The sequence below is a fragment of the Dermacentor albipictus genome, chromosome 2 (genome assembly GCF_038994185.2).
Source record: "Dermacentor albipictus isolate Rhodes 1998 colony chromosome 2, USDA_Dalb.pri_finalv2, whole genome shotgun sequence".
Classification (NCBI taxonomy): domain Eukaryota; kingdom Metazoa; phylum Arthropoda; class Arachnida; order Ixodida; family Ixodidae; genus Dermacentor; species Dermacentor albipictus.
The window spans coordinates 4,391,175-4,418,528 of NC_091822.1; the positions used below are offsets into that span (position 1 = coordinate 4,391,175).

The window sequence follows — 27,354 nt, forward strand, 5'->3', positions numbered from 1 at the left end:
CCGCTCCCCTATTCAACTTGCCCTCTCTCCCACTACAACGGTGGCATGCACACTGGTGCTGCACAGCGACAGTTTTCTCCCTCCTTGCCACGTGTCAAACGGGGACCTAGCTGCTGCTATTCTTCGCCCTCCTTCCATTCTCTCTCTAAAAGAGAACTTGAGCGATGATACAAGGTCAACAGAACAAGTATTTAATTTCAACAGTTTCGACTGATGGACCAATCTTCATCAGGGTATACAAGAAAATGGCAGTTCTGATAGTGCAGAACTGCCACACACGCACGCACGCACGCGCGCACACACACGCACGCGCACACACAGTAGGATCTCATTGATACGTTAAAATGACCCAACATAATTACGCTCATTTTTCTACCAGGTCATACGTTCCTGGAAAACACGCTTTTCCGGCACCGGCGTTCAGTACGTCGCCAAACTGCGATCGCACGATACGTATTCCGGTCGCTAGACCCCACGTAAAGAACATGCGCGAGGCGCGCGCGACCGAGAACTGTACACGGCTGCCCGCCGCGGCAGCTTCACCGCAGTACTCGCCCGCCCGTCGCACGTGAAAACGCCGGTGCGCACTCAGTTTCTCGTTTCGGCGCCAGCAAACCTCGCACGCCACATTCATCGCCACCAAACCTACTGCGATCTTCGCCGAGCTGTTTTACAGCGCGTGGTGCGTAGCCAGAGCCACCGTACTGCAAGCTAGGCGCGATAATCCAAACACGTAGCCGTTCTCAGGCGGCGCGATGTGGGCATCACATTTCGCTTCGGCCGCATCCGGCGTCGCCCACCATTCCGGCCACCGTTTTGAAACACCACGCAATAGGAAAACAACAAAATGCGTCTCGCGCCGCCGGCGCACCACCAGCTCGACGCGCGTTGGCGTCTCGTGCCGTAACGGTCCGCGCTACGTTTCGCATTACGGAGATGTCAACAAGAGTTGAGTCTGTCGGATTTTTCAGTTACTTCGGATCGTACGTTTTCCCGGTAAGTACTTTTTTCTCGCCGTTTTTTCCAAAACGCATGAACGAGGTTATGCTGGATATATAAGGTAAGGAGCAGGTTTAAATATAAGTGAAAAAGAAAGAAAACAAACACCAAGAAACAACAACGAAAAGTGGACACATGAAAATCGCTGCTGCTCACACACAAGAAAGACATAGCGCAAGAAGAAAGTATGATCTTTAATATAACCAGTTCATAAAGTGCACGAATTCTAGCATGGCTTTGTGGGTTGAACCAACATCATGATGGTCACAGCTTGCGATCAAGTGGTAGCACAAACCACAGATGGGCATGTTTTCCTAATGTAGAGACCCCCGGACTACACCACAGACTAGAAATAGAGATAAATAGACTACACCACAGAGTGTTCTACTTAGATAGAACTCCTGTGCTCAGATTACTCAAAATCATGGCAATGACAGGTAGTAATACATATGAATTTGTCGTGATCTTTCAGCTTGTGGCTTGACGCATTCTTGTCACATTACTTATTACGCCTTATTTTCTTAAATCTTAAAGCAATATTTTTCCAAGAGCATGAAGACCAAAAGCCTCTGCACACATAACAGGTGCAAATTGTTACATTCATAATGTAATATTTAAAAAAATGACCCATCTACAAAGTCACATGGTTATTTAAAGCAAAAAGGATTAAGTTTAGTCAAATCCTTACACTACCCGTAATTCCAAGCACAGCATTGCAAGCATGGCTGAACTGCCATGCTTGGACCTTCTGTAGACATTAGTAGCAGATTTTCTTGTAGCAATCTTTGTAGGAAACTTTATAGATTTTGCTTGTGAAAAACTGAACAGATATCAGTTTTACGAAAAGTGAATACGGCCAACACATTTTGTGTCACTACTCCTTTAAGAGGATGTTGACTAATGTACCACAGAATATTAAGAGTAAATAATAATGTCACTAAATGTGAGTATGAATTAAGACGGCAAGCTGGGCGAGTTGGTGATTGAACATGTTCCTATGGGTGGGCAGCGCAACCCGGACGAAGGACAAGAGGAAGTACATGCTTGTGTTGTGTACTTCCTCTCATCCTTCGTCCGGGTTGCGCTGCCCACCCATGGGAACATGTGAGTATGAAACATTACAAACTACACTGTTCATCTTAAAACTTTTTGTGCCAAACAAACAGGGACGAAGAATAGGGGCAACACAAGGACGAGCACTTTCTAACAACTGGTTTTATTTTTGAAGAACTACCTGCTTAAATACCCACAGATCTGCGCGATCTAGTCAACAGAGCACGCCTATAGCGCATATGATACCCGCTGATTTGCGCGATCAAGTCAAGAGAGCACGTCAATAGTACATATAACACTTAAAAAAAGACGCGGACAAAAGCCACCTGGTCAACCTAAAAACAGCAAGGTGCATAAAACAACCACTTACAATCAAATGCGTTAAAGATGTGATGATAGAAGTGAATTTTCTTTATCTAACAATGAAACAGAAGGATGGCTGACACATTTTTCTTTTTGTTTTTCAATCCAGTGTGCTTCCACAATTTCCCTAGCGGTTCGATTCCTATGCCTATACAAAATGTCTGTGCTACAAAGACAAGGTGAGCAATCATGTTCTTGGCAATGCATTGCCAAATGCGTACTAGGGTGACCTTTCAGACTAGACAAGTGCTCCCTTAACCTCGTCTTAATGCATCTCGCAGTCTGCCCTACGTACACACTGGTTGCAAGAGCGTGACATGTGTCAAACGGAAAACTGAAGCAAACGCGTATAAAAACACGTGAGAAATGCCATGACCAGAAGGCATAGCTTTTCTGCAGTACACTAGCCCATAAAAAAGTAAAGTTATGCACTGAGAAGCATACGGCCACAAGCTGTATCCACTTGACTATAACTTAGACCTCAGCTTTGCTGTTCTGCATGAGTGATGTTTGTTGTTTTCAGCCCTGCCTACAGTAGCTGATGCAAAATCATCGTAAAGCATGTGAATAAGCGACGACTGCATAATAGACACGCTTGCAGCAGTTCACTTCTGCACAAAACTTTAAAAGAAGCTGACAAGCAGTTTTGGCTGCAGTTCCACACATTTTCTTTCTTTTAAGGCTAGCGATGACAATAAGAAAAGCTCTGTGAAATTTAAGCACCGCCTATGGCCCATCAGCAGTCCAACACTTTACAAACGAAGATTGTTTTGCCCACTGCATATATATATACATATATACATACATATATATATATATATACACGAATGCCTAAAAAGCTGATGTGAACAGTTGGCCAATCGGCCACGAAATCTGTGCAGAGAAGTTGATAATACTTTTTGATCTGTTAGGTTTGGCTTCTCTTCATCATCCAAGTAGTGCTGTCCAAATCAGATGTCAGCACTTCAATTTGGCTGCTGACTGCCGTGAACACAGAGATAACGCAAGCCATTTAGATTTGAAAGGAACTGGCCTTGAAGCTTGACAGTGAGGCACCCTTGCAGATGTTGAGCTCACTTGACTGCACATGAAGCCCAGACTTGAACACAGCGTATTTCTGTAAAGCATACTCGGCACAGGCCTTTGTACTCAATGTTGTGCAAATAAGAGTGCTAGGTATAACCTACCCTTCTGGCTAAACCAATGGTTAATTAACCTTCCAATTTTGCATTGAGCTCCTTGGAACTCCTTTCTCACACTGCGTTACTTGATCTGGCCACACTGTGTAACAAATAAACAAAGATGGCTACGACATCCAGGTTCACGGTGGCTTTTTTGCTTGATGCTGTGATTAAGTTTCTCTTTTGTGGCGTTGAATCGAGGTGTTTCGTGGATGCCAAAAGGGTCCTTGGCGCTGATCACCTTATTTTGATCTGTCTCAAGGATTTGAGCAATGAAATTGCAGGAATAGTTGCGCTGGGTGTGCAAACACCCAACTGGGTGTGGCCTGCCCAGCAAGCCACATCAGATTTTTTAAAGATGAAGACTCTTTCAAGCGAGTCGGAGATTAAAAAAAGGCAAATATCTGTGCATAGTGGGCCTCTGAAAGGTGCAAGCACTTGCTTGTGGCGCTGCTCCACTGCTAGAGGTATGGTACTTGACTGTTTTCTACCTTCATAAGCAACTCCACACTGCGACTCGTGTTGCAGCATCTCAATATATAGGGAGTAACTTCTATAGTGCTTTTTTAAGCTATATATGGATATTATGCACAGACAAAATGATAGAAACTGCAAAGTTACCTGGTCAGTGGGTCTTGGTATAAAAACAAATGAGAGTTCCGTTTGTGAGTCAGGGTGCACCTTCTTTCTATAGTTAGCTGACACGTGCGATAAGGTTGTCTGCATCCGGTGACTGGCGCTTGTTTGTGCTTGCAATATGCAGTGCTCGAGGTACAGCCCGGGCTTGGGAACACAGCAGACACCAGCTCCCGTAAAAATTCTCAAACCCAGTGAAACATGAAAAGTGGATAACAACCAATCAGGCCGAGTTGTATTAGTTTAAATGCACGGCTTGGAAATGCATTAAACCAGTTGTAATGGAATATAGCTGCGTGCACCGTGTCGGAAAGCAAATTAGCAGCGATGTGCGCAGGTCGAACGCTCGCTCTAAAGCTGGAACGAGTTGCTTCTAAATTTCTTGAGGGCAAATAAACTGAGAACTCACCACGTTGAATGAGAAAACAACATATTCTCATATCGCCAAGTCAAAGCATGCCATGAAAAGCATATCTCGCTCCGTGACACAACATTTGTCATGATCAACTTTGGACCTTCCAAGGCAGTTATCATTCCTGCTACTGTGCTTGCAGACAAAAGTACATTAATGAGAATACTCCCGCTGCTTAAAGCATTAGTAACACTATTGCTGGGGCAGAAAACCGAACAAAAACCGAATGTGGCTTAAGCATACATCAATATAATTTATCAAAGCACCTGCATGAAGAAAGTATACTTCGTGATTAGAAACTCCAGCAATATATGTAACATACACAAAAAGACAGTAATGATATACTCGCCGGGAATAAAGAAGTCGGCCTGGGTGAAGTGTTTTGAACAAACCGGTATAGTATCAGTTACCTTTTCCCAAAGCAGAAGTTTCTTATCCAAGTTGCTCTCCCACATGTGTCGTCTACTTCTTTCTGGAAATGATGAAATCGTACATTGCTGTCTCTTGACATCCATATTTTTTCATTTTCGGGCTTGTGTGCGGCAGCATAGCGATGACTTCAGAGCTACGAGGCATTCAGTGCAAGCCATGATAGGACACCCTCTTTCGCTTCAAACCTGAACCTGGATGGGATATTTCTTGACACGGCCGCTAGGTAGCGAGCATTTATTTGGGGTCTCCAATTGCAGCGGTGGCATGCCGGTTCATTAAATTTGTGTCTTTTGCCTTCAAAGACAATGCAGTAGCCGGCGGACCCATGGATTCACCACAGAGCTGACATTTCAAGGTGCATGCAGTTTAATATCTTACTTGTGTGTAGTATTTGCCTATTTTGTCTAGAATAAACTAGAAACTGGTTTGCAAATGACCAAAAATAAATTACCCAGACTGCTTAATACATTACATGACGCTGGCATTGACATCACTAACATAACACGGTCAGAACTGTCGCTACTTATTAGAACCTTCTCCTAAATTATGAATCAAGCGTAATTTCTTTTTCACCTGTATTCACATGTGTCTTGCTAAATGTTTGTAATGAGATAATTTTTGCTCGTCCTTTTCTTTCTCCTAATTATTCCAATATTAATCGACCATCGTATCTTTTCACATTTAATTATGCATCGTCAAGTGTACGCGATATTCACTTTTACTTACGTATTGCCAAGTGTATGTAATGTTGTGGTGCGTAATATCTGAATTACTTTTATCTGTCCTTATCCCATTTCATTGTTCCTTTCTTGTTTGTTCCGTTATAGAAAATTCTCTTGAATTGATTGATGATTGTAATTATTATTTATATGCATTGTTCTTTGTGTACGGCTGATTGCGCTACTCACTGCCACCATGTAACACGGGGGCCAAGGGCACCTCAAGCTGCCTCATTGCAGCTTTTATCTTAGCCCCCGTCATTGTATTTAGCAATGGAAACAAATAAATAAATAAAGAAAGAAATATGCGTAACACTACTTCAAAGTCAAAAACCAAATTTCAAGGTGCATGCAATTTAATATCTCACTTGTGTCTAGTATTTGCCTGTTTTGTCTAGAATAAACTAGAAATATGCGGAGACTGACAAAGAAGCTTGAGAACAAGTTAAGGACCACGCAAAGAGCGATGGAACGAAGATTGCTAGGCATAACGTTAAGAGACAGGAAGAGAGCGGTTTGGATCAGAGAAAAACGCATATAGATGATATTCTAATTGACATCAAGAGAAAAAAATGGAGCTAGGCAGGTCATGTAATGTGCCAGTTAGATAACGGTTGGACTGTTAGGGTTACAGAATGGATACCAAGAGAAGGGAAATGCAGTCGAGGATGGCAGAAGAGTAGGTGGAGAGATGATATTAGGAAATTTGCGGGCGCTAGTAGGAATCGGTTGGCGAAGGACAGGGGTAATTGGAGATCGCAGGGAGAGGCCTTTGTCCTGCAGTGGACATAAAACAGGCCGATGATGATGATGATGCACAATTGTTGGTACGCCAGAGAAACAAAGAAAGCACAAAACTTGATTTTGCTGCAATGAAACAGTCATGCCATCTATCACAACAAAAAGGTGAAACATGGTGTGTGCTATTATAGTGAGAAATCACATTGCAGCTCTGTTCCTGCAAGAGCGACTTGTTTTCGCTGGCTCCGCTTACATTAACAACTCTATCTGCAACTTTTATCAGATAACCAATGCTTGTTGTACACATTACACTGTGCTGGTCTTTGTAGCAGGGGCCAAGGACCCATCAAACTGCATCAGAGCAGCTTTTACCTTGGTTGCCTCCATTTGTTCTAAGTTAGCTTAAGTCAATAAAGGAAGGCATCGCCACAGACAACACATACTTCACATCTATTCTGATGAAACATGCAAGTAATGCACACAGACAAGATATGACGCCATCAGTGAAAAGGGTGTGGCACATCAACTGCAATGGCGATGAGTAGAGCTGGCTAATGTTCCCAGGATTACATCTTGCAGACATAATTAAGTACAAGAATGTATATGTGGGTACAGCCCCTGCCACAGCTCAATTGGTTGAGCAATGCACGCGTAATGCGGAAGGTGTGGGTTCGGCTCCTAGTGGTTGCAAGTTGTTTTTTCATATGCTTTCATTTCTCTTTAGCTTATCATTTCGACACTCCAATCAAAACAACAAATAATTTCCCCTATGCTTTCCTTGGCTTCATATGGGCATTACTAAAAAAAATTGGGCCCCTCAGTACTCCTCTTTTCATTCAAACTTGATACATTAAAAGCTGCATGCATGCTGAAATGCCATGCCCGTGAAAAACTTGAGCATGTCTGAGCCAACAGTTTAATTGCAAAAGTCACATATACCTGGCGCTCTTATTTGTATGCACAAAGGCACCCTGCATGAGCCGAGTCTGCTTTAGCCGGATCAATTGTGCGCAGCACATTTAAGCCAAGGTGTCACAAATTAATAAATCCACCAACAAATTCAAACACAACTGATGCCATTTCCTTAGTTTATAACTGCTGTTTGCAGCAAAATCCACTAGATCTAGCAGCAAAATCCACTAAGATGGCAACTCTGGTGAGCACACATAGCTCTCTGCCTTGTTTGGGAAGGGCGCTTGTGCCACATTATTTGGTCTGCTACCCTTGGAATCGAACAACAGAACAAGGGCTGACCAGTCCTTCCTGCCTTGTTCTTTCATGCTTCGCAAAAACACTTGAACTACCATCTCAGCCATCAGCACCCAGTACTTGTATTACGAAGTTTCTTACAATTTTACCTAGAGGGAAAAGTGCTGCTGTGGTGTTGTCATGTTCATGAGAGTGACAGGAAGTAGGGGCTTTGGATTTGCATCTTTCTTGGAAAGACAAAACACGCTGATATCAGTGCTCAGTCAGTCAGATTAGTCTCTGTGAAAACGACTTGCAAGGTGGTGTTTTCTCTGCGTAATAGATAGGGTCCGTATTGCACCCATCAGTGACAGCACACTCAGACTAACAGAAACTAATCTCGGAAGCCAAGCTGTTGTGTACTGTAGGCACCATAAACAAATGACAGGCACCATGTTTTGAACACCACCTGTTATGTAGTATAACGCCATTTAAAACATAAGTGTTCACACTAGTGCATACATTAATCCGAAACATAAACAGTACTACCAAGTATAAATAGTCACTAGATTCGGAGAAGGCTTAGGAGGAAAGATAGACGGCGAATATCTCAGCAACCTTTGGTTCACCGATGACATTGTTCTATTCAGCAACAATGCAGACGAGTTACAACAAATGATTGAGGACCTTAACAGAGAGAGTGTAAGAGTGGGGTTGAAAATTAATATGCAGAAGACAAAGCTAATGATAAATAGCCAGGCAAAGGAACAAGAGTTCAGGATCACCAGTTGGCCTCTAGAGTCTGTGAAGGAGTACCAGGTAAATTAATCACAGGAAACCCTGATCATGATAAGAAAATTCACAGAAGAATAACGATGGGTTGGATTGCATATGGCAGAAATTGCCAGCTCCTGACTGGAAGCTTACCATTATCATTGAAAAGGAAGGTGCACAATCAGTGCATTTTACCAGTGCTGACATATGGGACAGAAACTTGGAGACTGACGAAGAAGCTTGAGAACAAGTTAAGGATTGCGCAAAGAGCGATGGAACGAAGACTGCTAGGCATAACGTTAAGAGACAGGAAGAGAGCGGTTTGGATCAGAGAGCAAACGGGTATAGACAATATTCTAATTGACATCAAGAGGAAAAAATGGAGCTGGGCAGGTAATGTAATGCACCGGTTAGATAACCGTTGGACCATTAGGGTTACAGAATGGGTACCAAGAGAAGGAAAACGTAATCGAGGATGACAATAGACTAGGTGGAGCGATGAAATTAGGAAATTTGAGGGTGCAAGTTGGAATCAGTCGGCGCAGGACAGGGGTAATTGGAGATCGCAGGGAGAGGCCTTTGTCCTGCTAGTAGACATAAAACAGGCTGATGATGATGATGATGATGAAATTCGGAGAAATGACATGAAGGCCCATGCTCCCTGTTCAGTGGTTTCACTTGTACATTTCATTCTTTTTTGATTGCTTGCTATATTTTAAGTGAGCAAGCTCAAATGGAAGATGCATTAAGCGAGTACCAAGGCTCATTATGCTGTGTTTGTGAAGCCGTGTGTTAACTGTGTGTTAACTGTGTTTGTGAAGCCGTGACCATGTTAGAGCCCAAGCTGCATTCAAGACAAGGTGTATCTTCCACACTCTGGCATTCAATAATTTCCCTCCAGGTGGCATTTTATAAAATTCTGTGACTCCTACAAACACAGGCAGGGATGGAGACATGCATTGTGCATGTCGTCAGTGCTGTTCCTCTGCCCTTGCCTATTCTGTGCTGAGAGTGCCACAAGTACCCTCAATCAAGGGCAGCTCCTTGCCCTAAATGTATCAGGACAGCAATCTTGGTGAGTTGGCCGAAGTTTATGACGCAAGTGCAATGCAAAGCATCGAAGCATGTTAAGAACATAGGTGAATCGGTGGAAAAAAGCACAAACACAGGTGCTGGTAGTGAGTACCTGTTTGTACTTTTCCCTGCTAACCACACATCAGTGGGCTTGTTCGGCACAACAACGGTCAGCGCATTGCAAGATTCAGCACCCTTGGTCATCACCACGGCAGCTTCCTACGGAGACTGAGCATACGCACCGCCAGACCATGATGATCGCTGGTCGTCAACGCGTTCAGGTCTATCGACATCATCAAGAGCGCATATAAGAAGCTAGCCGCCACCAGCACCTTCCAGTGGGCTCGTCGGCTGGCCGCCAGTCAACATGATCAATCCATTGCATTTTTGCATGCAGTTTTTCCTGTTCGGCATGACAACGGTCAGCGCATTGCAAGATTCAGCGTCCTTGGTCATCACCACGGCAGCACGCACCGCCAGACCATGACGATCGCTGGTCATCAATCCGTCCGGCCTATCGACATCATGAAGAGCACATATAAGAATCTAGCCGCCACCAGCACCTTCCAGTGGGCTCGTCGGCTGGCCGCCAGTCAACATGATCAATCCATTGCATTTTTGCATGCAGTTTTTCCTGTTCGGCATGACAACGATCAGCGCATTGCAAGATTCAGCGTCCTTGGTCATCACCACGGCAGCACACACCGCCAGACCATGACGATCGCTGGTCATCAATCCGTCCGGCCTATCGACATCATCAAGAGCACATATAAGAATCTAGCCGCCACCAGCACCTTCCAGTGGGCTCGTCGGCTGGCCGCCAGTCAACATGATCAATCCATTGCATTTTTGCATGCAGTTTTTCCTGTTCGGCATGACAACGGTCAGCGCATTGCAAGATTCAGCGTCCTTGGTCATCACCACGGCAGCACGCACCGCCAGACCATGACGATCGCTGGTCATCAATCCGTCCGGCCTATCGACATCATCAAGAGCACATATAAGAATCTAGCCGCCACCAGCACCTTCCAGTGGGCTCGTCGGCTGGCCGCCAGTCAACATGATCAATCCATTGCATTTTTGCATGCAGTTTTTCCTGTTCGGCATGACAACGGTCAGCGCATTGCAAGATTCAGCGTCCTTGGTCATCACCACGGCAGCACGCACCGCCAGACCATGACGATCGCTGGTCATCAATCCGTCCGGCCTATCGACATCATCAAGAGCACATATAAGAATCTAGCCGCCACCAGCACCTTCCAGTGGGCTCGTCGGCTGGCCGCCAGTCAACATGATCAATCCATTGCATTTTTGCATGCAGTTTTTCCTGTTCGGCATGACAACGGTCAGCGCATTGCAAGATTCAGCGTCCTTGGTCATCACCACGGCCGCACGCACCGCCAGACCATGACGATCGCTGGTCGTCAATCCGTCCGGCCTATCGACATCATCAAGAGCACATATAAGAAGCCAGCCGCCACCAGCACCTTCCAGTGGGCTCGTCGGCTGGCCGCCAGTCAACATGACCAACCCGTTGCTTTTTTACATGCAGGTCAGTAACAAAGCTTCTACTGTTAAATCCAGCAATAGATGTTTCATCCAGCTAACGTGCCCATGCAGCTTTTATACGCTCTCTTTGGTTGTTAAGGATTTTGTCCTCTCTTTTCTAATGCTTTCTGGGGACGTAGAGCCTAATCCTTGACCTGGGCCTATGACTGATGAACTGTTAATAGAACTACCTAATGGTCAGAAGAAAATATAAAAACGGTGAAATGAAATTTAAATGAAGCTAAAGGTGGTTGAGAAGTCGGCATTGGCTATTAAAGAAGTCAGCAAAAAATTCTCTGGCCTCGAGAAAAGTGTGCAGAGGTTGCAGGACAAATTTGTTGATCTTGAAGATCGTTCCAGGAGGAACATCCTTCTGGTTTTTGGGGTCAAAGAAACAGCTGCCGAAACTCATGATGATCTGAAGCAAGCTGTGTTAGAGGGAGTGTTTAAGAGCGTTCTCAGTGTGCAAGTTTCCTCGGCCGAACGACTTCACAGGATTGGGCGCAGACACAGTACTAGACCATGCCCAGCCATAATCAAGCTTTTCGACCACCACGAAAAATGGCCGTACTACACAATTGTTTCAAACTGAAAAATAAAGATATTTCAGTCTCGGAAGACTTCTCAGCACTCACAAGAGTTAAAAGAAAGAAACTCCAGGATAGCGTCTCCGAAATTAGAGTTCCTGGGGGGAAAGTCCTACTAGTGTACGACAAAATTAGGATTAATGGCGAGCTGTTCTGATGGGATGGCGCAAGTGACAGAAGAATTCCCACAGGCAGACAAACTGAAGAAAGGCAGCAGTCACAACGAATACAAACCAATGCCCAAAAGCCCCTCCGTTTCATCAACCTTAATGCACGTAGCGTCGTTAATAAATCTGATGATATTGAAAGTATCATTTTAACACACAAGCCACATATTCTTATAAACACGGAAACTTGGCTTCGCCTCGATATCTCTGACGAGGAAGTAACACCACCAGGTTACAGAATTCATCGAAAAGATAGAAGTTTGCGCGGCGGTGGTGTTGCAATCATTTATCATCAGTCACTACTGGTGTCTAGGTTACCTGATACAGCTGCAATTGAGTGCGTCCTCGTTAAAGTATATTTGGATGGGCACACTGTAATTATAGGAAGCTTCTACCATCCAAGGTAACTTTTTTTCTACTCAAGATAACTTTTTTCTCGAGCTTAACGAATTCCTTTGTTCTAGCAAAGCTATTCTTGTCCTCTTGGGTGGCGACTTCAATATGCCTTCAATCGACTGGAGTGCCGATTTTCCTGAGCCCCTTTTTAGCGCTGCTGAACCTTTTGTTGACCTCGTAGTATTCCATGATTTAGCTCAGTTAGTAAAGGAATCCATGCGCAGTCAGAATGATACAGCCTTAATTTTAGATCTATTCCTTGTAAGCAGTGCAGTGCTCAGTTGTGATCCCGAAGTGCATATTTTTGACGGAATATCTGATCACAAAATGATATCTTTAACAGTTCAACTTGGCCGTCCCACTGAAATCAAGCAAAAAAGATGCCTTGTTCCAAACTTTTGTCGCACTAAGGACGTTGACATATTGGACGCCATGGATAGGTCGCTGGCTGATCTCATACTTCTTTCTGAATCAGGCATGTGCTGTATGAACAAGCTGTGGTGCTTCTTTAGGAACCTAGTCTCAAAATGCATCAGGGACTTTGTTCCAATGAGACTAAGCATTCAACAGTGCACATGCCCATGGATTACAAAGGAAATAGTGTGGCTGGAACAAAAGGCTAAACGAATAAGAAAACAGCACCGTCAGTATACCACAGAGAGCAATGCCAGTAAACTTTCCAACATATGTCTGCAACTAAAGGAAAGCATTAGAAAAGCGAAGGAATACTATCAAAGTGTGTCTTTGAAAAATTTTCTGATGTCTTCCCCGGCAAAGTCCTGGCGTCATTTTTCTTTGAAAAAGCTGCCCTTGTTCAGTTTCTGCATCGACGAGGAAACCGTAACTGATAAAAGTTTGGTAGCAAAATCTTTCAATCAATTCTTCTGTTCAGTATTTACGGATGATGATGGTCGCAAACCAAGCTATTACCTTCCAGTTGATTGCCCGCAAATTCCAAATATCTCAGTGACCGAAGAAGGCATTTTATCTCTCTTGTTAAATTTGAATACAAAGAAATCGCCTGGAATGGACCGCATACCTACTGCTTTTCTCGTGAGATATGCCGAGTGGTGCTCGAAATATCTGAGCATCCTATATAGCAAGTCTTTATCGTGTGCAGAAGTTCTGGATGACTGGAAGTCCGCAAAGGTTACCCCAATACCCAAATCGGAAAACAGGTCGCTTATGACTTCGCACAGACCGATTTCATTGTTACTCACATGTGCAAAAACTATTGAGCATATTATATTTAAGCATATTTCGGTCTTCCTGAATGACAACAATATAACTGATTCCAGGCAGCATGGGTTTCAGAAGCAACTGTCTACAACAACTCAGCTACTCGAAACTATCCACGAACTCGCAGCAGTTCTAGACAGACAGGGCCAAACTGATATAATATTCATAGATTTCGAAAAGCATTCGACTGTGTGTCTCAGACTAAATTGCTGTTAAAACAAACTACAAAGAATACTTAAAAATGATTCTTTGATTTCATGGATTTCTGCATATCTGTCGTTAAGGCGCGCACATTCTGGATTAGGACCCGTTCAATCAGGCATTCCACAGGGGTCTGTCCCTAGGCCTCTTTTCTTTCTAATCTTTGTCAATTATTTAATAAAAGAAGTAAACCTGACAATACAGTTATTTGCAGATGACTGTATACTATATCAAGAAGTTAATAGCATAAATGATCAGGTCCATTTGAATACTTCACTAGCAAAGGTAGAAGCGTGGTGTGCCACATGGCAAATGAACATTAATGCAAAGAAAACGGTTGCTATGTCAGTAACACGAAAACGCCACCTCTTAAAATTTGCTTACAGTTTCAGTGGTAATAATCTGTATAGGGTTAGTAGCTACAAATACTTAGGCCTCGTAATTTCATCCGACGTCAGATGGAACGGACACATATGTCATATTACAAAAAAAGGCAACGCGTCAACTTGGTTACTTGAGAAGGTCGCTACGACAGTCCACACAAGAAATTCGTCCTTTAGTGTACAAAACGTATATTAGACCGATTCTTGAGTATGCCTCGGTAGTATGGGACCCGTACACGCTAGAGAACATTACAGAATTGGAAAAAATTCAAAAAAAAATCTGTTTGATTCATATTTAACTGTTATAGCTGGCACGTATCTCCGACTGTTCTTATTTACAAAACCAACCTGGAAACATTAAAATTAAGGTGATATAGAGACTGACTGAAGTACATGTATTTACTTTATCATGATATGGCACCATACTCTCGCAGAAAGATGAGGACCCAAGATAAGGCAGCTGGCTGGAAACGTGGACCCACGAATTTGTACTCTGACTGCGCACATGCTCAATGGTGTTACTATATGCCTGCCAGCAATACAAATTTGTGTTCCGGACCAAGGCGTGATAACTTTTCGCTAGTTTTCCGCACAAGATTGAGTAGTCGGCACCCATGTCCAAAAAGCACTAACGTGGTGACCGTCGAGCACAACAGGTATGTGCTGAATAGACCGTGCTCGTGTCAATGGGAGGTCTTCAGAAAGGTGATTATCAGCGGCCTCGCCCCCAAAGGTCACTGTTCTTCAGAAGAGTACGCATTTGGGCTGGTTGGTTCATGATTACGAGCAATAAAAACAGCGCTAAATGACAGGACGAATGAAGCGACACAGACAATACAGTCTGTGTCCCTTCCCTCATCCTGTCGTTTAGCGTTGTTTTTATTGCTCGTCGCTGTTCTTAGTTTTCCCGGTGAAGGCTTGGCAATCATCCCTGTGCTGCCATTGGAGGGCTTCTAGGAGCTGGGGAAGATCGCCTGGGGGACGGCGAGCGCGACTGCCACAGCGGGAACAGTGGCGCACTCTGCTGGTTCAGGTATGCTTCAATCACCTTAGGCCTTTCGCCATATCTGGGCCTTGGTCAATCCACGGCAAAACCTTGCAGTCCGAGGCGGCGGTATGGGCACTCGTGGTATATGTGACCAGCTTATCCACAGAGGCCTTCAGCCCGGGGTACGCCAGACGTCAGATTTCCTTTCGAGCGGGCGTCGATCCTCCATATGTTGGATCGACTGCACTGATGGGAGCGGCGGGAGATATGACACGGCGGGGACGAAATGGGTCGGAGCGCGGACAGGGACTCGCCCCAAAACTTCTGCATACGACAGCCGCTGCAACTGTGCTGTCACAGGCGGCGCATTGCTGCTTGGAACGGGACCTTGGATCGCTAGCTGCACTTCATTCCTCACAAGGGCAGAAATGGAAGCTAGCGTAGGTTGAGGCGGGCAGGTGAGCCGTTGAAGCTCATCACGCACCACAGAGCGGATAAGATCTCGGAGAACGTACATGTTTCCAAAACCAACCACGTCCGTCGGTGAAGCAGCGTTTGCGTGCCTGTCATACGGAGCTGAGCGCTGGTTCGAAGGTGAAGTTGCATTCAATTGCCTTTCATAGAGAGCTGAGCGCTGATGTAACATCTTTTATACCGTGGTGGCTTCGGTTAAGAATTCAGCCACGGTCTTCGGCGGGCTTCGAACAAGGCCTGCAAGTAGCTGTTCCTTAACTCGCCGCCTTAGATGGCGCAGCTTCTTCTCCTGGGACACGGTTGGGTCCACCCGATGGAAGAGGCGCGTTATATCCTCGACGTACAATGTCACGCTCTTGTTCGGCAGATGAATGCGGGATTGGAGCGCTCGTTCGGCTCGTTCGCGGCAATCAGCTTTGGTGTAGGTCTCCAGGAAGGCACGACGGAACTCGAGCCACAATTTCATGAGCCCTTCTTGGTTCTCGTACCAAGTGCGGGCACCGTCCTCCAAGCTGAAGTAGACGTTCCTCAACTTCGCCGTGTCGCTCCATTCGTTTATCTCAGCAACGCACTCAAACTGGACTAACCAGTCTTCTACATCCTTGAAGATATCCCCGTGGAACACTTTCGGCACTCAGAGATTCTGCAGCAGATACTGAGTTGCTGTTGTGGCCGTACCTTACCTAATGGTCGGTAGGGAAGTCGACGTTCCTTTCATACCGGTCTGTGGGGGCATCGATGTTGTTGCGGAGAGATGATCAAGCTCCGGAGGCAATCCTCGGATTCTCCTGCTTGCCTGGTGAACAGGCATGTTCACTAGTAGAGGACTGGTACTCGTGCTACCAGGAGGGGTTTGTGGCATCAGATGAACCATACCCCACTCCTCCACCAGTTTTGTCATGAAAAGACAATGGAAGGTGTACTTGGTGTTGGCGTCGGCGAGGCAGACAGTTGTACAATATGCTGGGGATAGATAAGGGTATGTATATTATTTTAGTTACCAGGCGTGCAACACGAGCTAATCATCTGAAAACAATAAAGGAATTTGCTTCCAGAACGAACGTATTTAACATGTTTTTTCCTCAGACGATAGGTGAGTGGAACGCACTTTCCACCAGTACAGGGGAATGCCCGACCATCCAGTCATTATGCAACATGCTGAATAGCATTTAGACGTGATGTTATGTGTATGCATATGTATATTTATGTATAAATTTATGCGTTCTTTTTTTTCTTTTTGATTTACGTTATACCGAAGAGCTTTTTTCGCTTGCTTGTCATTATTATTTGTAGATTTTTGCTGCTCAACCAACTGAGCATGCGCAATAATTTTTAGTATACCAGTATGGATGGACTCCTTGTTATCAATATCGCATCGTTATCAATATGCCCTGTACAGCTCGTGCTGTTCAGTGAATATCCGTATTCTAAAATATATTGAAATTTTGTAAAGCTTTTTCGTTTGAATTCTCTGTACGGCTCGTGCGCATCAGGGAATATGTCTATTGCAATGTATTGAATTCTTGTAATGATTTTTGCTGTTCATTTTTTTTGTTCATCTGTATATTGCACTGTCCACTCCTGCCCAAGGCATAAGACTAAGGCCGGAAGTATCCTGTAAATAAATACAAATCAATTTTCTTACCACACTTCGACCCTGTGCTCTGCACTTGCATCATGCCCTGAACTGTGCTGGCTAAATTTTGCAGCACAATGTTGTTCCGTCTTTGCACAGCATACAAATGCTACTGTAAGTTAAGGGTAGCACAATGGATGAGAATGGACAAAGGGGACACCAGAAGTGCATTTTCTTCATCCGTCTGTTTACCCCTAAAGCCTTCCGTGCCATGATATTTATTTAATTTATTCATTTTGAACATACTGCCAATCCCAAGAAGGGATTATTGCAGGGAGGGCAAGAAACATACAATACAAAAAATACAAATATTATCCGAAATATGGACCAAAAATGGCCAAATAAGTTTTTGACGACCCCAGTTAACAACTTGTTTTACTCACTCCGCCAGAATGACTTTGCTCTTGCATGAGCTGCCCCATGAATTGCGTGGTGCCATCGGCCAGAAGCGCGACAAAACGCCGAGACAAAAGTTTGTGGCATTGGTAAAAAATGAAAAGTACCCTTAATAAGCCGAGCTCGTCCTTCGCCATTTTTACCAGAAATGCTTGGACTAGCCCGGTTCGTCTGTGGCACGAAAAGGGTTAACTTAACTGGCTCGCCCTAATGTTAACCTTGTTACAAATGCGAGCCCAATGTCACGTCCTCTCGTGGCATCAACTTGTGTAGTGGAATGCGCAGAGCTGCTGCAGCAGGCGGGAGATGCTGGTGCAAGCGATGCTGAAGGAGATGCGGAGCAGGGTTACAGCCACTCTCCTGGAGGGGGGGAGGGGAATCACAGCTGAACTTTCGTAGGGCAGTGGCAATCACCGGCTGTCACCTGCCAGTGGAGGACAGCCCTTGGTTGGCTGCAACAACGACAGAGGTCAGTAGGAATCACAAATGCACACAAAGCAAAGGCCTGCAAACATTGAAGAACTGTAATGAAATGGGGTGACATTGAACAAACACTGATCAATGGGGCCTAATTTTTCAAGCATTTCCTGTGCACAACAACAAGCATTTCCATTGACAAGCACTTCCTTCACACAGTAACTCAGTGGAACAACATGCCTGACATCGTGGTAACCACAATGAATACGTTTTTCCCCACACTACTTAAATGCTGCATTAACTATTCATGATTCATATTCACAGCACGGGAAGTATTATCAGCAGCAACACGCCTTGTACTTCCAATTTTTTCTTTACTCACATATGACACATCTGTCTGGTGTACCTTTATGCAGTTCTAATTTATCTCATTTTGGTTTTGGTTTTATGCTTTCCCCACTTCTTTGGACAGCGTACTTGTACTGTGTGAAATGTACCCCCACTACAATACTGTCCTTCGGGCATATGCAGTTTTCTAAATAAATAAATAAATAAATAAATAAATAAATGAAAAGTAGGGATTGCGAGACGTGCAGTAGTGGGGAACTTCCGATTAATTTTGACCACCTGGTATCTTTAACATATGCATACAAAGTGCAGTACACAAGCATTCCTTTTTTTTCTTTTTTGTATTCAACTTAATTGGAATGCGACAAGGAATTCAACCCACGACCTTGTGTTCAGCACCAGAATGCAACGTCAGGTGGACAGTGTGAAAACATTCAACTCCTGGATTGCTCACATACGGACTTGTACAAGTAATCTCAGTCACCCGGCTGCCCGTGGTGCGAGCATGAACGGGCCGATATGGCCTATGTGCTTTGGGAATGCCGACGCCACGTGGAACAAGGACAAAGAGGAAGGAGGAATACAACAGCAGAACCCTCTGAAGCGGGGCGCCTCGCTGAGAGATGGCAAGCCGCCCTCCTCAGCGAGGCACCCTAAGACCAGGAGTGGGCCGTCCAGCGGGCCAGGGCCGTTGCCGAGGATCTCGAAAGATTTTCCTCGGGCGATGGACCCCTGGCAGCCTAGCCCCGGGCACCAACATCAACAACCGTTGGACAAATAAAGTTTATTCCTATCCTATCCTCTCAGTCACTCCAGATTGTCTGCATTGGCTTGTGTGCTTTGATTTAGATGCATGTTAATGAACGTAGATGGTCAAAGCTTATCCACAGGCCACAATATGACATCCCTTGTCAAGATAGCTTTGGATATGAAATAATCTAGGATAATGAACCTCTTGTTTCGAGCATCTTCATTATAGAGAGCTAGCATCCACTGTGTTTTTGTCGGACGAGTAGACCGTGAGACCACCTTTGAATGTGCAGGGATTGCTGTATGTGCTTGCGCATCACTTTTTGATATGCTTCTTTTCTATCTCTCTTGCGATTATGAAAAACAAATTTTATTTGCTGCTCCTTTTGAGAGTAATATGCACATTTAGAAAATCATAAACTTATGCCAGATTATACACATGCAACATGCAAACAATGGTAAGCTTTAAGTACACATAATTCAATAAACATTTACAAAGCCCTGCATTATGAGATCTTCTAAGGCGTGAAAGATGTTGGTAAAAATTTGTTTATGAGAGAAGGTTTTCAGCAAAATTCTTAAAATCCTTGCATTCTTATAGGGAATCAAAGTATGTTTCAGCACATTTTTTGCTGCATCTTCAATGTATCAACACAACTTTGTGTTGATCTTCAATCAACACAAAGTTGAAGTGCACACTTGCCGCACTAATTTATACCATTCTTCATTCTTACCAAGAACCGCCACTGCATGGAACCGCCTTCCCGCCTCCTTAGTCACCATTTGTGACAGCACCAATTTCAAGCTTGCTGTTCAAAGTGCCTTATAGTTCGTTATTTATTTTTTTATTTTTTCTCTCGTTCTGCAAATAATGTACTCTACCACTCCTTTCTGTTGTGCCTGCCGGCCTTGAAAGTATGTACAATAAATAAATAAATAAATAAATAAATATCTCAGCAGGCACTGACTAAATAAAAGGAGAAAAAGAGCAGAAAAAGAATGTGGGAAAGGGGGTTGAGAAGACAACTAAAAAACTTTTGAAAATGGAGAAACAACTAAAAGGTGTTTTGGCATCTGCAAGGAGCCCTGCTCCCAACCATGAACATGCATATAATGTGGCAATAAATAGGGCCAGTCGATTCATGTTATCTGCACTAAACTGCAGAGCATAAAACGGACATGAAAAACAGGTGCCTTAAGGTGGAAGCACCTTCTTTAATATTCTGTCCTGTTTTGCACTCCAGAGTGCTTGACACAAAGTAACAGCTAGGTTTTATGCCGCATAATGAAGAAGCTGTAATCAGAGCTCTTCACAATTGCCATTTACTCAACCATTAAAGGCCTAGTGAAGTGCATTGTATAAGGGGAGAGCAAAGAAAACAGTATGTCACGATAGTCATAATAGACACGGGGCAGCGCAATACGACTATGTATTGAGCTATGAACCTAGAAGCCTTGACTTCTGTTTACCTCTGCCAACTCGAAATTGGTAAAACGCGCCACGATAAGTTCACGTCTGTAAGATTCATTGATGAAGTCTTGTCAGCATAACCTTGAAACAAGCTTGTGGGCCCCAGGCTAAATGTCTACATGACTTGGGCTATCCTTTGAGCCTGTTAAACCCGAAGCTGAAAATGTGAGTAGGAAGTGGCCGTAGTTCCATACATGCACATCACTTCGCATAATTTGCGAAAGATATTGAGAAAGTCCTATGGATGCTGTTTTTTTTCCGCTCCTGAATGGTTGCAAGCGTTTTGCAGAAGGGTTAACATGGACAGGAGAGAGAGGCCCGGTTGTGCCATAAAGAACCCTGGAAAACCCATGGATTGCATTCAAGGCATCATACATTCTATACCTTTGTCATGTATAGAGCATGTACACAGGTCAAACAGGCTGGCGCCTTAACCAGAGACTTAAAGAACACCAGTACAATGTCAAGAAGGCGGTGTCAGGCCATCTCGGAATCCAGTGCTGGGAATACAGCTTGTTAGATATGGCGCCGTTTCCTGAGGCTACTTCGAGTTCCCCAGACCACATCGGATGGCAGCACAGCTAATTGAGGAATGCAGAAGCAGGAAGCGCATTCCAGAGAAGCGGCCGAGCAAACAAGTTTAAGGCAACAAGTTTACGTGCCAACAAGTTCGTGCGCCGCCGGGATTAGCAGGTGGGCATCCGACAATGAAGCAGGTGCAGCCCTCCCCTTCTCCTCGTTCGAAGTGCATTGCCAGTCTGCGAGGCAAGACCGCAGCAAGCCGCCAGGTGTGACACCACGACACGGGCGCCTACCATTGGCTGAAAGTGGCGTCATCGGAGTGGACTCTCCCATTGGTCAAACATGATGTGACTTACAGTGCTCGAAGGGTTTATAAGAAGCCTTCCAGAGAGACCTGAGCATTCTGGGACATGCCCTGATTCCCTTATTCACCTCTCTCGAACTTCTTGCCGCGGGCCGCAGCGTCCGAGTTGCTGCCGGCCCGTAATGTCTGCACGACGGCTACTTGTCGCTCACCTCTCCTTGTAAATAATGTAGAATAAATCCTCCCAAGTTTTGGGTTTTCCTCCCGAAGTCCGTCCTTCCAACCCCTACATCTGGTTGGCAGCGGTAGGATCGCCTCCGAATGCATCAGCTGGTGGCAGCGCTACGGATCAACCTTCGTCGAGAGAGATCCTAAGGAACCGGGAAGAGCGAAGAAGAGTGAGCCTTCGTCGAAAGAGGTCCGAAGAAACTGGGAGTAGCGAAGAAGGAGCGAGCCTTCGACCCAGGGAGTCCGGAGGAAACGGAAACAGCGGACGAATGAACCGGATGGCAGGGTGCTGCAACCGTAAGTGAGCGCGTGGTTTTTTTCCTTATGATTCGCCAGACTCAAAGGTTGTGTGTTCAATTTTGATAGTTCTGGGAATCGGGAGTTTGTTGCATTGTGTGTTTGCACAAATTAATTAAGGAAAACAGTTTTAACCACCTGTCGGGGCAGCTGCCATGGATCTTAGAAGGTTGACGAGGTTAGACTTGTTGTTGGTGTGCGACGATTTGGGAGTTGAGGCGGACGAACGGATGGAAACGCCAGCTATCATAAAGGCGATTAACGATAGTGGCAATGACGACAAAAGCATTGAGCTTGCTTGGGAAGTGATACAGGAGCCACGGGAGCGGGAGCGTCGTGTACGTTTGCGAGAGCGTCGTGAGCTCAGGAGTGAGCGTCAGCGTGAAGAACGCGAGAATGAACGGAAGCAGGAGCTTCAAGAACTTACTCTTAGGTGTGAGCGTCACGGACGTGAGAATGAACGCGAACGCGAGTATCAGGAACGTAAGCTTGAGCGTGAGCAAAAGTATGAGGGAGAGAAGGCAGCACTGATCAAAGAGATACAGTATTGTGATCAGTTATTGGCACAGAGACAACGGCTGTCTGAGAATTCTGTAGGAAGTACAGAGCGAAAGAATGAAAAAGTGTCTAGCAGATTTTCGCCAAAAGCCGACGAGAGGAGTAGTGCCTGTGAGATTGGCTGCCGATTCATAAGTGAAGGGAAAAGGCTAGCTGCTAACGATGCCTTAGTGGCAATAGAGGCCGTTAAAGGCCGTAGTGAGAGCGACGAGGTGCTGTGCCAACAGATGACTGTGGAGACAGCTAGGCCAGCTGCGAACAAATTGGCACAGTTACCGCGTGTGTGCGTCGCTGGTAATGTTAGCGAGGTTGCTAGCGAAGAAAAGGGTACTTCTGACCCGACAGAAGCAAGCACCCATGTAGAGCCAGATCTGCGTGCAGAAGTGAAGTGCGAGCTGGACGATGCAGTTGAGAATAGCTCTCGGGGTGGCGAGCTCCGTAGCTCACGAGAGAACAACTGCATTGTTCAGGGATCGGTGCGGCTCTCCGCCAGTCTAGGTAGCCTAGAGAGGGATGATTTAATAAGGAATCATTCGGACTGTGCGCGTGAGACAGCGATCGATACCGACGGGCTGTGTGCCGATGCACAGCGTGAGCTGGGCAATGTAGCAGAGGGCAGTTCGCAAGAGTGCGAGTTGTCTTACTCGAGTAAAGCCTGCTGCATTGTGCCAGAGTCGGTTGAGCTGTCCGCCAGTCGAGGCAGAGAGAATGTTGATTTAAATGAAAATCAATTAGACTGTGCGGGTAAGAGACCGATCCGGGCCGACGAGATGTGTACCGGCCAGCACGAGGCACGAGAAGGCGACATGAAAACTAGTGCAAGGAGGAAGCGCCGTAAAAAGAAGCGCAGTAAAGACCGGAAGTTGGTAATTAATGTAGCGCCGCCAAAAATGGCGAGAAACCCAAAAGGGCAGGGCGCGAGGAAAAAGGTGCGGTCGTCACTGACGATGTTGACGCATCCTAAACGTTCGAGCCACAGGTCAAAGGGGGACCGCGAAGAATGTTCTGCACGGACGCGGACAAAGGGCACGAGGCAGTTAAGCTCCTCGTCGTTCCGTAGTTCTTTTCACAGCTCAGCATGCAGTTCGAAGAAACGCAAGGTGGCAGGACGAGACCAGGTGGGGAGTGGCGACGCGGTCAATCGAGTTTGTGTTGAAAGCTGGGCGCGAGGACGCAAATTGGCAGGAGACCGTAACGTCTTGGGGGAGCTGATAGTGAATCAGCCCTTTTGTTGTCTCTCGGCAGCCAGAGTAGCTTTCAGACCACGCCCACCGCGGGTTCGACTGAAAGTATGAGTCAGTCGTAAGCAATCGGGAACGGGAAGCCAAGAGAGCTTCCGTAGAAGCAAAACGTGTTATTTGGTTTTATTTTTGAGCATCGGAAAATTTCGCGATTTGAGACTAGAGTTTCTTTCAATGTGTAAGGTATGAGCTCTGTTTGTGTTTTGTTAGAAAAGCTCCGAGATTTGAAAGACGCGTTTGTGTAAACATGTAGTCTCGCGAGATGCTCATTAATAAGTAGATAGGCTTTTTTTTTGTGTGTGTGAGTAACCTGAGGGTCAAGGTTATTGTTGAGAGGCCTATCGTAAAGCGCGTGTGTTATTTAACCTTCTTTCTTTTTAAGTTTTGAATTTTCTAAGGTTAAGCGCGTAGATTTTCAGTGAGTGCATGAGTTGCACGGAGAAGCGTTCTTAGTTCCATTAGCGCGTGTCCTGTGTGGACGGAAGGAAGCAGATTTATGACTGGGTTGCTCGTGTGTGTTAGGGCAGCCGTATTCTGTCTTCTCTGATAAGTATGCGTGGAACGAGTTATTAAAAGACGCATTATTTTTAAGGGTTCTGCGGAGTGTGTAAGTCCCGCAAGTTTAATTGTTCGTTTAAGTCACGTATCCTGTAGGACTTTCAGGGAAGAAACGTGAGTAAGCGTGAATGAAAAGTTTGCCTACAACGCAAGTACGCGTTTTGTTTAGTGCATGACCACAAGGCTAGTGCGCTTGTGATTACGCACTTGTGAGGTTGACCAGATTGTTCAGTGGCACCATTACGTGCGATATGTACGCCACTGCGATAGATTGAAAACATGCTGTTCGTGTAGTTAGGCCACTTAAGTTATGTTCGGCTGTTTTCATTTGTTGTTTGCATCGTCAGCGACCCTTTTGTTTTGCAACAACAATAGTACTCTGGTCTTGTCGGCAATCGAGGAGAAATGGATAGCTGTTTGGAAGGGTGGTTGGAACTGCTTTGTCAAAATTGGGGAACTAAAAGATCAGGGTTGATTTTGACTCAGTAATAGCCTGGCGAGTCAGGGGTGGAGAGCCGGCGCTTACGCGTGGTGCAGCGCTGTGTTGTTTGGTTTGTTTGACGTATGTTCTCCAGGGTCCAGGATCCCGAGGGTTGTCAAACGTGGCTCGACCCCAGTACCCTGCAGCTTCTTTCAGCGTTCCTCATGGCCAGCGAATTGAGTTCACCGGCCATTCAGAACTACCGGGGCGAGGACGAGCTGTTAGATATGGCGCCGTTTCCTGAGGCTACTTCGAGTTCCCCAGACCACATCGGATGGCAGCACAGCTAATTGAGGAATGCAGAAGCAGGAAGCGCATTCCAGAGAAGCGGCCGAGCAAACAAGTTTAAGGCAACAAGTTTACGTGCCAACAAGTTCGTGCGCCGCCGGGATTAGCAGGTGGGCATCCGACAATGAAGCAGGTGCAGCCCTCCCCTTCTCCTCGTTCGAAGTGCATTGCCAGTCTGCGAGGCAAGACCGCAGCAAGCCGCCAGGTGTGACACCACGACACGGGCGCCTACCATTGGCTGAAAGTGGCGTCATCGGAGTGGACTCTCCCATTGGTCAAACATGACGTGACTTACAGTGCTCGAAGGGTTTATAAGAAGCCTTCCAGAGAGACCTGAGCATTCTGGGACATGCCCTGATTCCCTTATTCACCTCTCTCGAACTTCTTGCCGCGGGCCGCAGCGTCCGAGTTGCTGCCGGCTCGTAATGTCTGCACGACGGCTACTTGTCGCTCACCTCTCCTTGTAAATAATGTAGAATAAATCCTCCCAAGTTTTGGGTTTTCCTCCCGAAGTCCGTCCTCCAACCCCTACAAGCTGCACCCCAGTCTACCAGAACACGACCATTCTAAGTAGGGCCCAGGGCAAAATGACATGAGAGATAACTGAAGCATATGAAATCGACAAAGTGAAAGAAAAATGTGTGAGCTTTCTATCTGGCCTTATCGGAGAAAGAAAAATGGTTTCTAGAAAATGGTTTCTCGGGAGACGAGTTTGTAATTTCCTTCCCATGAGGGCTTGAGCCGGGGAAATGCCATTGGGACCGGGCGTGTCACGGTACGACAGTAAGGCAAGGTAGGGATTAGGACCTTTGAAGAGCAAGTCTTTCACTGTGCGTACCATGCGCTCTGCCTCTCCGTTGCTCTGGGGGCACCTCAGGCTGCTGGTCTCGTGACGGAAGCCATATGACCACGCAAACTCGGCGAACTCGTTGGACACAAACTGCGGTCCGTTGTCGGTCCGGACGATGTCTGGTATGCCAAAACGGGCAATACAGCTCTTGATCGTCAAGATGACTGCTGGTGCCGTGGTGGACCCCACGGAGACTACTTCAGGAAACCTGGAATAATAATCAACAATCAGGACGTAATCACGCCCTCTAAGTCGAAACAGATCGATGCCAAGGTGCTGCCATGGTCTGTCGGGTGTCACCGTGGACAACATAGGCTCAGAACGCTGAACTCGAGTTTCGACGCATATGTTCAACCATATGTCACCACATGCTCAACATGCATGTTACAGTTAGGCCACCAAACAGACTCCCTGGCCCATTCTTGGCAGCGCCGCACTCCCTGATGCCCTTCGTGTAATAGGGCGAGAATGTCTTGATGCAAGGCTGAAGGAATGACAAGTCGTCAGTCGAGCAGAAGAATGCCGTCGTATACGCTCAATCTGTCTCTCTCCTTCCAAAATGGAGCGATTTGCAGCGGCACCTTGTTTTTGTCTGGCCATCCTTTCGTGCAATACTTCATGACCGCAAAGCAGACTCCATCTTGGGCTTGGTGTATGCGGACATCTTCTAGCCATCTTGCTACAAGAGGCGGTAATTCCTTGAACACTTCACTGACAAACAACTCCAGGGTGTCTACCATGCGAGTAGCTGGCAAATCAGAGGGAGCTCATGACAAAGTGTCCGCCGTAGCTAAGTGCTTTCCAGGCACATATTTCACCACGTACTGATATCACATCAGTTTTATCCGCATTCATTGTATGCGAGTCGGCACGAGTTCTAGGTCCTTGTTACCCAGAAGGGTGACCAGAGGAAGGTGGTCTGTCTCGAAGCATAGTGGTGGACCTCGAAGCTTAGGCCTCAAAGGAATTGGTCGTACCGTGAAATGGCCCAAGTCACCGCGAGACCTTCTTTTTCTGTTTACTATAACGTGCTTTCGTCGGAGTAAGTGCCCTTGAAGCATATGCTACAGCCCGTCGAGTACCTCCAGGCTGGTCCTGTAGCAGTACAGCTCCCAGACCGTAGGAGCTGGCATCCGCAGATACTAGTGTGGTAGGAAGAATCGTATTTTGCCATGCATGTGTCGGAGCTCAACAGCAACTTGAGGCGTGAGAAGGCCTTTTCTTGACTGGGACCCCAAGTCCAGGCGGTGTTCTTGTTTAGGAGGGAATGAGTGGGCTCCGTAACGTCAGACTAGTGAGGTATGAACCGTGCGACGTGATTGGTTATTCCCAGCAATCGTCGTACTCCGCTGACGTCGGACGGTGGCGGCAGATCTCTGACAGCCTTCACCTTGTCCGGGTCTGGCGAGATCCCGTCCGCCCCAGTCACTACTCCAAGGAACTTGACCGAACTG

At 45.9% G+C, this 27,354-nt stretch overlaps 1 protein-coding gene across 2 annotated transcripts in view; it reads right to left on the minus strand.

The window, feature by feature from the left end:
* Positions 1-2,196: 2,196 nt before the first annotated feature.
* LOC139055858 (CUE domain-containing protein 1) overlaps positions 2,197-27,354 on the minus strand; it is a 187,423-nt gene continuing 162,265 nt past the window's right edge. For both annotated transcript variants that reach the window (XM_070533423.1, XM_070533422.1), the window contains one exon: positions 2,197-18,039. In XM_070533423.1, the coding sequence (XP_070389524.1) occupies positions 17,998-18,039 (42 nt within the window). In that variant the 3' untranslated portion in view covers positions 2,197-17,997. The remainder of the gene's footprint in view (positions 18,040-27,354) is intronic.